This window comes from Dermacentor andersoni, chromosome 1 (assembly GCF_023375885.2).
Source record: "Dermacentor andersoni chromosome 1, qqDerAnde1_hic_scaffold, whole genome shotgun sequence".
Lineage (NCBI taxonomy): Eukaryota > Metazoa > Arthropoda > Arachnida > Ixodida > Ixodidae > Dermacentor > Dermacentor andersoni.
The window spans coordinates 164,708,314-164,723,201 of record NC_092814.1 but is presented as its reverse complement, the minus strand read 5'-3'; the positions used below and the strand labels follow the sequence as shown (position 1 = coordinate 164,723,201).

Genomic DNA, 14,888 nt, shown 5'->3' with positions numbered 1-14,888 from the left:
AAGAACAAATTTAAAAAAGACATAAAAAAGTTACTAATTAGCACTGACTCAATATAATTTCACTTTTTACTTAGCGAAGCATCTCTTGTTTTCGTATCAAGTTGTTTATGTGTGTGTTTTCTTTATCGACCTCATGCCATGTTTATACACTGCCTTTGATTTATGGTGCACTGTCTTTGTATTAAAAGTAACATTTTTCACGGTAATACTGTCGTTTCATGAAATGTAGTTTGTTCACTATCATACTATGATGCAACGTATTCGATGCAATGTTGTTTTGAAGCAATGTATTTTTTACTATCATACTATGTTAATATTTATTTCTGTGTTGCTCACTGCTGTATCGGCTGTTTTGGGGAACTCTGACCTCGTCAGGCTTTACCGCCTTTTGTCGCAGTTCCCTCTTTCATCTTTGAAAGAAAATAAACCTCAACTTCAACTTCAACAACTTCAACTTCAACTTCAATATCGATGGTCACTGTTCTAGCAAACTTCCAGTCACTTCTGGTGTCCCGCAAGGCAGTGTCCTTGGACCACTACTGTTTCTTATCTACATTAATGATGTTACAGACGTCATCACTCATACTGTTCAAATTAGGTTGTTTGCCGACGATTGTGTTTTGTTTCATGAAATTAATGTTCCAGGTGACCAGATTTTACTTAATTCTAACCCACATAATATTAGTGAATGGTGTACTAAATGGGGGATGAAACTAAATGTTGACAAGACAGTATTTATGCGGATCACTAACAAAAGAAACAGTCATTCCTTTTCATATAATCTTCCAACTCGTCATCTTTCAGAGGTCAAAAAATATGCATACCTTGGAGTAACACTAACGAATAACCTTAGCTGGAATCAACATATTGAAACTGTATGATCTTCTTTTCGTAATCTTTGTTTTTTTCGACATAGGTTAAAACAAGCTCCTTCAAGCGTTAAACAGTTGGCATATAACACCATGATTAGACCAAAACTTGAGTATGCGTGCACTCTATGGGATCCTCACAAAAAATTAATATTAATGCGCTTGAAAGAGTTAAGCGCAAAGCTGTTCTATTTATATTTTCCAAATACCGTTCCAGTGACTCCCCATTTACTCTAATGCTTCAACATAACATAAAGTCCTTAGAAGCTCGGCCCAGAATACAATGGTTAAAATTCATCTTTCTACTAAAAAATAAGAATTAAATTGTCAATGGCTCCTGATTTGTATCTTAAACCGATAACGTCCAGGTCAACACGAAACAGGCACACTAATACGCTAGCACCTTACTTTGCCACAACAAACATCTTCAAATTTTCTTTTTTCCCACGTACTATAACCGAGTGGAGTCAACTGCCAATATCTTCGCTCGTTGACATTGACGCCTTAGAACAGGTCGTTCTGTGAATTGATGTTTTTGTTCATATCTTGCCTTGTCCTTTTTGATCTTGTGCTCACGTTGTTCCTCTTGCCAGGGCCCTTCACTGGGCCTGCAGCATGTTCTAAATAAAACTAAAATAAAATATAATACATGAGCCTATAGTTGAATTTCTTGAAGAGCGCAGTGTTTCAACAAACAGGCAGCATGGGTCTCGGTGAGGCTATCAACCATTACACATTTAGCCGAAACGACCCATGACTTCGGTACTGCAGTAAATGAAGGAAAAGAAACCGACGCTATCTTTATGGATTTGAGGAAGGATTTTTACAAGGTTTCCCACAACAAGCTTGTTTATAAATTATGTTACATAATAAGGAACGATCAGTTATTAGGTTGGATGAGAGGTTATCTTTCGAAACGGTACCAATCTGTTACGTTGGAAAACGTACCCCACGCGCTGTGCAACTCGGCTACGTCATTCCTTCACCATTAAGCCATTATCTACTAGAGTTAACTAGAACCATAACAGAATGGAACAACCTCAGTAACATAGGACTAAGTGTCATCGTTTGAAAAGCGCCTGACTTGAAATTATGACCTGCATTGTACTTATCTTGAGCCTGGCTGTTTGTGTTGTGTGACAAAATGTTCGTCCACCCTGATACAATCTTGACAAACGATCGCAGTATTCATAAATAAATAAAGATTAATAACAAAATTAAGTTGCTGAAAACCAGGTTCAAGCCATTTGGTAGATGCATGTACGTAGCTGTAGCTAACAATGGCACAATTCCGAAACCTGGACATATCCAGGTCGGCATTTTCTATAATGTTCCTGTAATCGCTATCACTGTATGGAAAAAGAGAGAGAACAAATGTGGGCGACTGGCCCAAAATTGCGTGCGTGCGTGCGTGTGTGTGTGAGAGAGAGTGAGAGAGAGAGATTTGCATTCCGGGATTAATGCCTTGGTTAGTGATGATAATGCCGCACTTTCTTTTCTTTCTAGCGCGCGAAGAATGTCACAAATGTTTCGTCCTGGCCAGTCACGTGAGCTTCTGGGTGTGACCCCCCATGGGAACAGCTGATTATCCACTGGGCGAACAAACTAACGAGACACTCAGTATTAGCCCCCCTAAAAAATCAGACGCATAAGATGTAGCTGCTAAATTAAGTGTGCTTGTTTCACAGTCAAAGCAAAGTCATACGACAAAGCCGGTACGTTATATCGATTCAAAACAATACGATTCAAGACCCGCATTGAAGCCGTCTTTATAATTGCTCGTATGAGGCTGACCAGAGGCGTTTGCAAATAATAAAAATTGTAACCGAAACCATCTAAGGCAATTGTCAAAGTCAGCGATAGCTTTCTTGTGTAACCTGCTGCATACCCCCATGCCATATCCGTGAATCACGAAACCTTATGGGCACATCAGCAGACAAGCGAAGTGGCAGTCTCGCAGCCAAACACAGTGCCGAATGATACCACGACACAGTATACGCGTCTTGTTGTAATCACAGCATCCCAGTGGGAACTCCGCCGCAACACCTATCATCTCCAGAATCCTGGCTGCAACTTCTATGCAATGTCTATCCATCGAGTGGCGGCACACGACGCGGAAGTGTCTGTTATAGATGGTGCGCTATCGCTTTAATATGTTTAAGGATATGTACCCATTTGTGTCACCTTGGCACACACATTCTGAGACGCTGTATAAGAATGGCCGCATGCCAAATACTACACACACAGCGGCGAAGTTGTGTCAGTTCGGGCACAAGTTGCCTACTAGGCCAGACAGCAGCCGGCGCATACCTAGTGGTCCAAGCTGGTATACAACGTTTTGTCTACTAGCTTGGACCACTAGTAGACCACTGCTTATAGTGCGAGATCATCCAACCATCCGAAGTGACCAAAGAACCTAAAAAAATATATCGCTTTAAAAAACGGTGAGTGCGGTTATTACGAGTCCACAAGCCAGTACCGCAAGAGTATCCGTCGATGGTCCTGGTCGCAGTAAGCGTCATTAAATAGACATCGCACGTTCTGCAGCTAAATACAAAGTACAATCTATAGTAAAAACCACAATGAGTAAGATGAAAAAAAGATGTGAAACAGCGTCTGTCGGCGTCCCTTCACAAAATTTTTGTCAGCAAAGAACGCGAAGCATGCACCTTTCACAAAATTGTGTGCTTGTGTATACTGCTTGTTGGCTTGTTATGGCCACGAAATGCATTTATACGCGACAATTGAATGCGAAGCAACGTATTGTTATTCTCGACGAAAGTAGGCAATCAGAATTCAAACCTCAAAAAAGAAAGCACCAATGACTCGTGCTAACGCCACCACATACACAGCGATAAAAAAAACCAGCCGCATGTAGATCAAAATCGGTAAAGACTTCCCGTTATACTGAGGGAGCGGTACTCTTTCGTTAACGCGACAGGCAGGCTAAAGAAAGACAGAAAAGTTATAGTTAAAATAAGACTAACTTTCTACACGCATAGCCATCGACAACACGACGTGCCTTGCGAGTCACGGGTCGCTTCGTGGCAGTACGGTGAATTGGAACCCAGCCAACAGCCCCTGCGTTAATGCATAAGGCGGGCCATTCATTTGCGATGCTGAATGCGACAAGATCGCGCCTCAAGATTAGGGGCTTCGTTCATGGGTATCATGCTCAAATAGCTGGTGCGTCGTAAAAGCCAGACGGGCAGAAGAAAACGACCACAGGTATACCTGATCATGCCCGTCAGCATTGTGAAGAAAAGCGGTGACCCAACGCGAAAGTGACTGCTTGTCCCGAGGTCTGCCAGTCCGTCCCCGTGATACGGCGCTCGATCCTCTGAGGAGGGATGCCGGAGGAGGCCTACGCTCGTGTTTGCTCTTTGCGTTCTCTCAGATGGTGGCAAAAGTTACGCAGCTGTCCTAGCGAGAACGCTCGCGCAGGCGCCAACACGCGTCGTCACGCGAACGATAAATGCGGCGGAACACTTTTGTGCGATAAGCGAAGCAAACCCCATCTGTGGCGTCCCTCGAGGTTGCAGCATGATTGCAGCCTAAAGCCTTGGCTATCTGAAACCACTCGAGCGCGGAATGATGCGTCGTATGTCAGCGACGCGGCCGATCTGGCATGTTTTGGCACGTGCCCATCGTCGTTGGAGCAAAGAAACCTGTGCGTCGCCGCCGCCTGTGCGGCTGGCGGCCACAGACCGCGGGTCTTTCGCCTTGGCGCCTGATGGGGAACTCGGGCAACGAACGCGGTGGCATGCAAACGTTCCCGCTCTCGTACAGGTTTTCTTTTATTGCGAGATCTTTACTTGGCTCATTCTGCGCACCACCGTCATCAGAAAGCCGTGTCAGAAAAACGGCACACAAATTACGTCATATAATTAAAGAAAATCGTAGTTTCGCCCGAAAGGTGAAGCATCGATTGCGATAGCAAATTAGTCGACAGCTATATACGAAGTAAGGATAGTAGTTCTATCGGACGTATCAACTTGGAAACATTCGCTTACTAACTGAATTAACAAGCGTGGCGTCAGCGCGCACAAGCAAACATGAGCAGATCACACTCGATGAGCGCGGACACTCGCTGTCAAAACGCTGGTGTGAGCAAGTGCAGCAGCAGCAGCAGCAGCAGCAACAGCGAGCGAGGTGACCTTCGTACGCTTTACTGCTTCAACTCAAGAGCAACGAGAACACAGAGCGCGGAAAGGTATGAGCCATCTGCAGATACCTTTCGAGATACGACGCAAGCGACCGCGCGGCCATGCAACGTACGCACTTATTGGCGGAGCCGAGTCAATGCCACCTATAGATAGCGCAAGGCCTGTTTACTCCGATCCATGACGTCACAAACATGGCCCTAAATTCCCATTGACAAGGCTGGGGTGACGAAAGCGGTGACGTCAAAATCACTGTTGCCTACTCGGGATCATCCCCATTGTATTCTATGGAAGCCGGGCTAGGTAAAATGACGTCATGGATCGGAGTGAAAAGGCCTTGTGCTATCTAGGTGGTGTTGGCCGAGGCCGCCCCCACTCCCTCCCGCACTGCTTCCCCGCTTTCCTCCACATGCGGCGCGCGAGATTGAGCCGCGATCGTCAGTTGCCCTTGCGCCGAGTCGCGAAACGCTCAGTTGCGTATAGCGGGCGTATATCATGTAGGACATCATTCAAGATAGTGAGGATAGCTTGGTCTTAAAAAGCGGTTCTTTGCCAAGGAACATAGCCGGATGAAGAGGGACACAACAACGGTACGCAAGAGGAAAATGTTTCTTCCTCTCTCTTTCGGCATGCCCACTCCAGGAAGACGTGATGCCCGTCACCACATCTACCACAGGGTGGAGGCTCGTTGCCACTTAACGGATAGTTATGAGTGCCAAATGTGTGTCCTATTCTGAGTCGAGTGAATAGGACATCTGGTCATGTTTTCGTAGTTGGGGGCCAGAAACCTAATTTCGACTTAATCACGTGAAGCTTATTGCTCATTTCAGCATTTTGCAAGCGTTGCCAGTGGCTTCGCAGTTTCTTTCATAAGAAAGGCTTTATGTCTATGGCAAGGGCAGCAGCGGAATGAATACCTTGCGATGCTATTGATGTAGTGATTTCGTCGGCAAGCACATTACTCTCGATCCTCTGTGGTCAGGAACCCAGCATATTACTACATGTCTATGAGATAATAAATGTTACACAAAAGTGAGTAAAATTCAATAAAAACAGGAGTTGTATGCTTTCGTAAAGGCGTTAACGCTTTTACAAGACTTACCGAGTCTGTCAGGGGAGCGCGAGATTGTCGTTGTTGGGGCGAAGGCAAACGAGAATAGGAGCGGTTCGGTGCAGGAGAATCAGCGGCGGCGTTATCGGAGCGTGCGGCGTAGGGACGAGAAGGGCCACCTGGGGGGCGAGAGTCGGCGGTATAAGTAGACCGGGTCGGGGAACTCCAGCGACTGCGACAGTGCCGAGAAATGTGCCCGATTCGATGGCAGTGGAAACAAATGGGCTTGTCGTCAGCAGTGCGCCATTCGGATGGGTTGCGGAAACGTGGTGGGTAAGAAGGTGCGGGACGGGGCGGAATCGAAGAAGCCGGGCGGGTATCAGGACGATGGGCCGAGCAGATGGTGTGAAGACACATGTTTTCGAACTCTTGGCGGACAACTGCCTGAATCAGTGAGACCGTGACTGCAGATGTGTTGGTGGGACTGGAGTCGAAGGCAGCAGGATAGGTGGCCTCGATCTCACGCCGGAAGATCCTGGTAACATCGGCAGTGTTGTTGGGACGAGGAGTGTCGGCACAGGAAGATGTCGCTGGGGTGTTGGGCAGACGGGCAAAGTGCTGGTCAATACGTCGGCTTTTAGCGAGTTCCAGGCGGCGGCACTCTTATATAACAGCATCCACCATCGCTACGTTGTTGCAAACGAGCAAGTTGAAGGCGTCATCGGCAATGCCTTTGAGGATGTGGGCAACCTTGTCTGACTCAGTCATGTGGGTATCAACTTTGCGGCACAGAGCCAAGACGTCCTGAATGTACGTGACATAGGGCTCTGTTGACGTCTGCACACGGCCGGAAAGCGCCTTCTGCGCGGCAAGTTGGTGACCGTAGGGGTTGCCGAACAAGTCCCGAAGCTGTGTCTTTAGTGAATCCCAACTGGTGAGCTCATCTTCGTGCGTACGATACCAAACTCTAGGTGTGCCACCGATGTAAAAGACTACGTTGGCGAGCATAATAGTAGGGTCCCACCGGTTATTGCGGCTGACGTGTTCATACAGGCTGATCCAGACATCGACGTCTTCTTCATCTTTGCCCGAGAATACGCCAGGATCACGGGGCGCGGGGAGAGTGATGTAGGTCGTCGAAGTGGCAGCAGGTGTCAGAGCCGGGGGAGTCCGGTTGTCGTCGCCGGGAGCCATGAAGGAAGGCTCGACGTACCGTCCACTGCGAAGCTCCGTGACGAGGTACAGGGAACGTTCACCTCCACCAGATATGTTACGTAGGAAGACGCAGACGAAAAGCTATGTGCAAGTATATTTACAAGAAAATACGCTGCGCTTGGCCAAGAGGTAACAGCCCGCGCTAGCTTCTCATCGCCGTCGTCGTCTTCGCACTGCTCGCCTTTTCGTGATCGCACATATTGTTCCGTAGCAATATTATTGCTCTCTCAAGTTTTAATTTCTTTATATGTTTTACCGCAGACAGTACTGCATAGGCTTCTGCAGTGAAGATACTTGTTAGGGGGTTCAACACATCAGATTTAGAAACAGAGGGTAAAACAGCAGCGGTATACGCTAGCAGCAAGTATACGCTAGCATGTGACTTTGACGCGTCTATGTAGAATTCGGAGCAAGAGTACTTCCATTGAAGTTCACGGAAATTCATTGCGATTTCGAGCTCAGGAGCTTGCTTTGTGACCTCTACAAAGGATACATCACATTCTATCATCTGCCACTCCCAGGGCGTTAATAGCTTAGCTGGAGGCATTAGGCGATGTTCGAGAATTGGGACATCCATTTCTTCGCTAAGTTCCCTCACACGCAGTGAAAAAGGTAGTCTATTACGAGGGTCTATTATTAAGAGGGTCTATTACAAAAAAGTGTTGCACACGCCAAGTCGTTAACGCTTGTGGAACACGGATGTTCCTGATTATAGTGCACTTTGAGAAAGTAGGTGAAGCTGATGTATGTTCTCTAAAAATGGAGTGACCATTCGTATATGACCATACCATATGTACCATGACCATACGTATAGACTTTCGGCAGGCCTTGTTTTAAATGCCCCAGTGGCCAGGCGGATACCCAGATGGTGGACGGGATCTAGCATATTTAGCACGCTCGGGGCGGCACAGCGATATACTACGGCACCATAGTCCAATGGTGATCGAATAGACCCCTGTAAAGATTCAATTAACACTTCCTGTCGCTACCCCATGTTGTGTGGGATAAGATTTTCAGTAAGTTTATTATTTTGAGACATATTGCTTTATAATATTTTATGTGTGGAATGAAAGTAGGCCTGGAGTCAAGTATAACACCTACAAATGTGTGCTCTTTGTTGACAGCTATTTGTTGTCCCCACAGTTCTACAAAAGGATCTAGAACCAGGCCTCTCTTTCTTGTAAACAGAACCCAAGAACTTTTGTGGGGATTTATTTTAAATCCATTTTTGTCTGCCCACTTGGGCACCTTGTTCAAGCCCTGCTGTACCTGTCTCTCACACACTCTAAGGTTGCAGGATTTGAAACCTATTTGTATGTCGTCTACGTAGACGGAATAAAAAATAGCTGGTGCTAATGACGTACGAAGCGTATTCATCTTAACGACTCAGAGTACGCCTCCCTGGGGTATGCCAGTTTCCTGTATGAATGTACACGACAGTGCGTTGCCCTTTTCACCCGGAATGTACGGTTGTGTAGGTAGCTTTCTATAATGTTTAACATTTTGCCGTGGATGCCCAGCGCCGACAGGTCCCGCAGGATTCCGTAACGCCAAGTTGTATCGTACGCCTTTTCCTTATCGAGAAACACGGTTAAGAAGAATTGTTTATGTACGAAGGCATCGCGAATATTTGCTTCGATGCGCGCGAGATGGCCGGTTGTAAATCGCCCTTCTCTAAAACCGCACTGATATGGATCAAAAATTTTGTTTGACTCAAGGAAGTGTAAAATACAATGGTTTATCAATTTTTCAAAAAGCTTGCAAATACAACTCGTGCATGAGGGCGATTGGGCGGTAACTTGTTACTACTGTGGGGTCGTTGCCTTTTTCAGAATCGGGACGACAAGGGCTTCTTTCCATGCAGTAGGAAGGTAGCCGGCAATCCATATAGCGTTGAAAAGCGCGAGTAGCGTTATTTGAGTATCACTGGGGAGGTATTTAATCATGCCGTACATGATCCTCTCAGGTCCAGGTGCAGAGCTCTGACGTGCAGCCAGGGAGGCTCTCAATTCGGCAATGTTAAAAGGCAGGTTATAGGATTCGTTCTGTCGGCATTTGCGGTCGATGGCCTTGCGTTCTGCTATTTGTTTGTGCTTTAAGAATGCCTCGGAGTAATGATTAGAATTGGAAACGCGCCCAAAGTGTTCGCCAAGAGCGTCTGCTTGGTCTTCCAAGATGTTTGCTTCATCGTTCACTAGAGGTAACGGATGAATTTCTCGTCCCTTTAGCCTTGTTAGCCCGTCCCGTACGTTAGCCTCTTGAGTATACGAATATATAGCTGAGAGAAACCTCTGCCAGCTTGCACTCTTTTTATGTCGTCGCGTCCTTCTTTCATCGGATTTAACATGTTTAAATTCTATTAGATTTTCTGCCTTAGGACATTAACGTAGCTTGCCCCAAGCTTTGTCTCCTTCGTGCCTCCCTGCAATGGTCATTCCACCAAGGAACCCGTATTTTGAATGAAGTGCCACTTGTTTGAGGAATGAACATTTCAGCAGCGTCAATGATGAAAACGGTAAAGAATGATACAACATGATCTATAGTAAACTTATTTATAACATTTCGTGATAAGTAGGTGGATTCCCTAGAAGCTTCCCAGTCAGATGAAACCAGTTTCCAGCGAGGGACATACGGAGGGGAGCCAAGTCGGGCTACTAAGTTCAGCGTTACTGGGAAACGATTACTTCCGAATGGATTTTTGATTGCAAGCTATTCTAAATCAGTGAAAATAGAAGGGGAGCCGATCGTCAGTTCTATTGACGAGTATGAATTATGGTGAGGATTATATACGTTGGTTCCTTCTTATTGAAGAGGCACGCACAGGAGTTTAAAAGGAAGTTTTCAATGAGTCGACCTCTCGCGTCGCATCGTGAGCCTCCCCACACCGTGTTGTGAGCGTTAAGATCTCCCACGAGTATGCAAGGTTCGGGAAGTTGATCAATGAGGTTATAAAAGGCTGTCTTTTCGAGATGATGTTTCAGGGGTACATAAATGCAACATACAGGGACCGATTTACTAAAAACAATGGCCCGAACTGACACTGCCTCAAGGGGCGTCTGAAGGGCAACGTGTCGGCAAGCTACAAACTTGTCGGCTACTATTACTACTCCACCAACGGTGTTAGCCTCGTCGCAGTTTTTTCGGAAGATGGTGTAATTACGAAGAGAGTTAGTGCTCGTATGTTTCAGATGTGTCTCTTGAACACAGAGCAACTTTGGATTGTGTTTGAGTAGGAGTTTTCTAATATCATCGAGGTTATGAATGAGTCCTCTAACATTCCATTGTACTATTTGTGTCTCCATAATGAAGAAAGTGTTTGTGCTGTGAGCATAAGAGACGAAGATCAGCCACGGGGCCCTTGGCAGGTGCCGTGAGGCTAGGTTTGTCTTTCTTGGAGAGATCGCGAGAATCTCGCCGCTCCTTAGGCGCTGGTGGCGCCGTCTGGCTGGTTGTTGTGTCCATCGCCTCTTGTTAGGCGCTGCACACGCGCTCTTGCGAGCGGTACGCTTGACGTGACGGCCTCAATACGTCGGAAGAGGCCTTTGAGGCCACGAGCTCGGAGGTCGATGGTCCCTTTTGTTGGGGTGGCGGAGCAGGGCTAGTTGGAGCCACCAAGGGAGCAGAAGGCCTCACCGCCGGCTCACTGCGTGTGGGCCAGACAGCCGCCGGGCGCCGTTGTGGCACCGCCCCTGACGCACCACTTCAGCAAAGCGGTTCGCTGGCAGGTGTGATACCCACCTACAAGCCCCCTTAAACGTTACATTTTCTTTTACTTTGATTGGGACTATTTCTTTTTCTTTCTTTCAAGATGGGCAGGACCGCGAGTATGCGTCATGCTCGCCATCACAGTTGACCCAGTGTCGAGTGTCCCGGTAGGTTTCAGAGTAACGGTCATTGTCTCTACACTTGGCACAAGTCAGCCGGCCTCGACAGTACTGTAAATTGTGGCTGAACCTTTGATACTTGAAGCATCTGAGGGGATTTGGTACATATGGCCTAACACGAATCTTAAGGTGGACCCCGCCTCGATGGTCTCGGGCAAAACACTTGAACCGAAAGTATTAGGTGTTTGGTCTGGATTTCTTTTCCATCCCGCCTCATCTTAATTCGTTTGACACTGATAACGCTCTGATCACTCCAGCCCTCCAGGAGTTCAGCTTCAGATAGCTCCAATAAATCAGCATCGAAGACGACACCGCGGGTGGTATTTATGGTACGGTGCGGGGTAATTGTCACTGGAACATCCTCAAAGGACAGTAGATTGGCTAGTTTTTCATGCTATTTCTAATCGCGGAGCTCCAGTAGCCGATCACCGCTTGCCATTTTCGATGCTTTGTAACCTGGTCCAAAGACTTCAGTCAGAGATTTCGAGACGAGAAAGGGTGAGATCATTCTCACCGTCTTTTCAGCTTGAACAGAGTGGATGACGTGGTGGTGATGATGATAATGACTTATTGGCATCCCCTTTGAAACGGGGCGGTGACAAATAGTCACCTAGCCTGCTTGAGTTAATAGGGTATGCTATACATGCTTTTCATTCTAGAATGTTTCTATACATCTCCTTAATCTTTTTTTCTCGTCCTCAGGACATCTCTATCTATGTAGTACGCCTTTAATTTCAGATTATATTGGTTGGTGCCTGAGTAAATATTTCCTTCGTTTATGTATGCGCACAGGTATTTATATTGCTTGACCATGGGTATGACATAAAAAAGTCACAGTTTAGCCGCGAGGGCGAAGCAATGAATGCGATAGCAACGCATTGTAATGTTATACGAAGTAAGGCTAGCAGCTTTAGGTGCAATATGAATTATAGTAAACGTGAGCTTGCTAAGTAAGCAGGTGTGCCCCGGCGTAGCCAAACCGATAGAAGAGAGAGAGTGGATGACCACGACAAGGCGCGTGTGAAACGGTGGCATTGAGAAGCGGCTCCCGTGGACAGCGCGTGCAGGTGCGAGGGTCTATTATATACGTTCTGTGTTGCCGATCCGGGTGGTATTGCATGCATGCCGTGCGTCGGGAAATGAGCAGATTAGCTAACTCTGCCCATACGGCGCGAGGGAGGATAGCGCACATAAAGGTAAAACTGCAGCAGAGGTCTCGGCTCGTTGTCGCCCTGATGTGGCCGCCATCGCGCGCTCAGCAGATCACACTGGGCGCGCGGGGCACATATGCGATGGAGCGCTCGCTCGAATGTGCTTAGAAATGTAGTAAGGCAATAATCACATGACCAGAAGTACGTGGGGTAATTAATGAGGGGTAGAAACGAATTGCACCAGATATAGTATTATGATGTAAACACATGTGAATATAAGTGGAACACAGTTCGCTCGACGACCGCGACAACCGCCGTGTGGCCGCTGAAGTAGGTTGGCAATGGCACACAGTGCACTCGGGATGCGACACCCTTTCCGAACACAAGATGCAAACAGGTGTTGTGGCGTGTAGTAGGCAGCCTGACGTCCTACAGGAGGTGAAGTCCAAATTCGGCATCAACGAACACGACAATGCACTCGATCGTTTTCACGTTGAAGCACACTGACGTTAAAACCTCCAGTAATGATCACCGGCGCATCCTCGAGGCACACCGCGCGGAACTTATGGAGCAAGAAGTTAGTGACGTCGGTACGCGAAGTTCTTGGTGAGAGGTATAATGCTGCGACAATGAAGCCCTGTGATGTTTTAACGGTACACGCATCGTCACAACTCATCTGAGGCAACGAGTTGAGTTGGAGGGAACGCTTCGCAGTAAAAGCGTGGTTCCGTCGAAGTGCTCATAAACGGCGACTCCAGCAGTTCGGTGATCGTGTGGTTTTGCGAGGCCAAGGCACTTGCAACCTAGCAAGTCGACGGCAGTGTCTGTCCACGTTTCTGATAAGCATAGTAGTGGTACCTCGCAGACGACGTGGCCGTGCGAGACTTTGAAGGCGTGCGCAGGCAACGAGCGCACGTTGATGTTGCATAGCGCTAAGGTGTGCGAACCACTTGGCGGTGATCGTATTGAGTGGATGGTTTCGTAATCGATGAAATTTGTCCAACAAGGCCCGATCGGGGTTTTCTCTTCCATGGTAGAAGAGGAAGTCTTCAGTGTTCGTTAAGAATAGACCGTCCAGAGTGGTGGCTCGGCCTAAAGCAACATAAAGAAGGTTCTGCGAGTGGCGCTTTTGATAATCGTAGACCCCCTGGCTGTATGTCCCGCCCTGTGATTTATGTATAGTAACAGCACTCGCTTGCATTACGGGGAACTGCTTGCGATGGCAGGACACGCCCGTTTTTCTGTCCAAAGTTACAGTGGCAGTGCGCAGTTCGGTGGGAACGGAATCGACAGGAACTACAGGACCAGCAACTTCACGAATAGACTTGGACTTGAGGCGAGCAATGTTGCCACTTGCCTGACAGCGAAAGTAGAGCCAAAGACGTTTGGGGAGGCCCATTTCGTCGAGCTGCATGTCCTTGAGACGACCCACCTCTCCATTAACTGAGCCGTCAGACAGGTCAATTTTGAGGGTAAGCATGTACGGCTTCATTAAGCATAGTACGACTTTTCTCGGCAGGTTAGCGACCTCAGCAGTGGTAAGCCAGTATTGACGACGTTTTGCCCTCTCACAGTGAGCATCGCTGCGGTAGTCGATGATGGCGTCGTCTCCATAGCCTCGTGAATAGCATCCACGTCTTGGACGGCGTCCTGCGTGTTTTACGCCTCGGCGTCCTTGTTAAAGTAGAATAGTCTGACCGCCTGAGGACAGCGGCATTTTGAGTAGTGTTTGGAAACTAAGCGAACGTGAAACATGTCGACTTCTTCCTTTTCGAGCGCACGACCATCGCCGATCATTGACAGTATAGAGGAGAATATGGCGTCGCTCTGGCGGACGACTTGCACAAGTGGGAAGTAGGAGAGGTGATGCCAAGTAACTTGGGTGTTGAATACGTTGTTGCGCGTTTTACTGCGTCTGCACAGCTCGCTGGCGCGGAGGGCAGCTGGCGCAAATCACCGCACATGATGGAGTCCGAGCCGCCGAAAAGATCGTTGTAATTGCCAGTGATCTGTCGTAGGTGGTCATCGACATGTGTGAGGGTGACGCTGCTCATCATGCTGCATACGTCCACAATGACGCACTTGACGTTGGTGAACACTGTACGGAAGGAGTTGAGGTCTCCATCGCGCAACCCCCGGTCCGCACGCATAGCGAGCTTGAAGGCGGCGTGCTCGGCGAGTCCATCGATCGCAACCGCTGCCTTGCCTGGTGTGGCGCACGCGACGTACGCGTTGTGCGTGCACGTGGAGGCGGTGTTTGTGTAGCGGTTGCAGGCGTCTATAAAACGTCGCTGTTCCACCCGAAAGGCGAAGGATCAATTGCGATAGCAAATTAGTGGACACCTATCTGTACGGAGTAAGGATATAGAAGTTTTATTGGCCGTATAAACTTGTAATCATAGGCATACTAACTAAATTAACAAGCATGGTGTCATGCGCGCGCAAGCAAATATGAACACATCTCTCGATGACCGCGGAAACTCGCTGTCAAAACGCTAGAGTGAAGAAGCATGACCTTCGTGCTGCGTCTCGCATCAACGCGAACTAAGTCGCGA

General features: G+C 47.6%; 1 protein-coding gene across 3 annotated transcripts in view; it reads right to left on the bottom strand.

The window, feature by feature from the left end:
* LOC126547339 ((Lyso)-N-acylphosphatidylethanolamine lipase-like) overlaps positions 1-14,888 on the bottom strand; it is a 100,754-nt gene that overhangs the window by 74,730 nt on the left and 11,136 nt on the right. The window contains exon 1 of one of the 3 annotated variants that reach the window (XM_055062707.2): positions 6,135-6,193. The exons of 1 other annotated variant lie outside the window; for it this stretch is intronic. Coding sequence is in view for 1 of the 2 variants with exons in the window: in XM_050195310.3 (XP_050051267.1) it covers positions 4,104-4,123 (20 nt within the window). In the remaining variant the exon portion in view is untranslated. Of the gene's footprint in view, positions 1-4,103; positions 4,260-6,134; positions 6,194-14,888 lie in introns of those variants that run through there. One more of the 3 variants, XM_050195310.3, reaches the window with a different exon arrangement.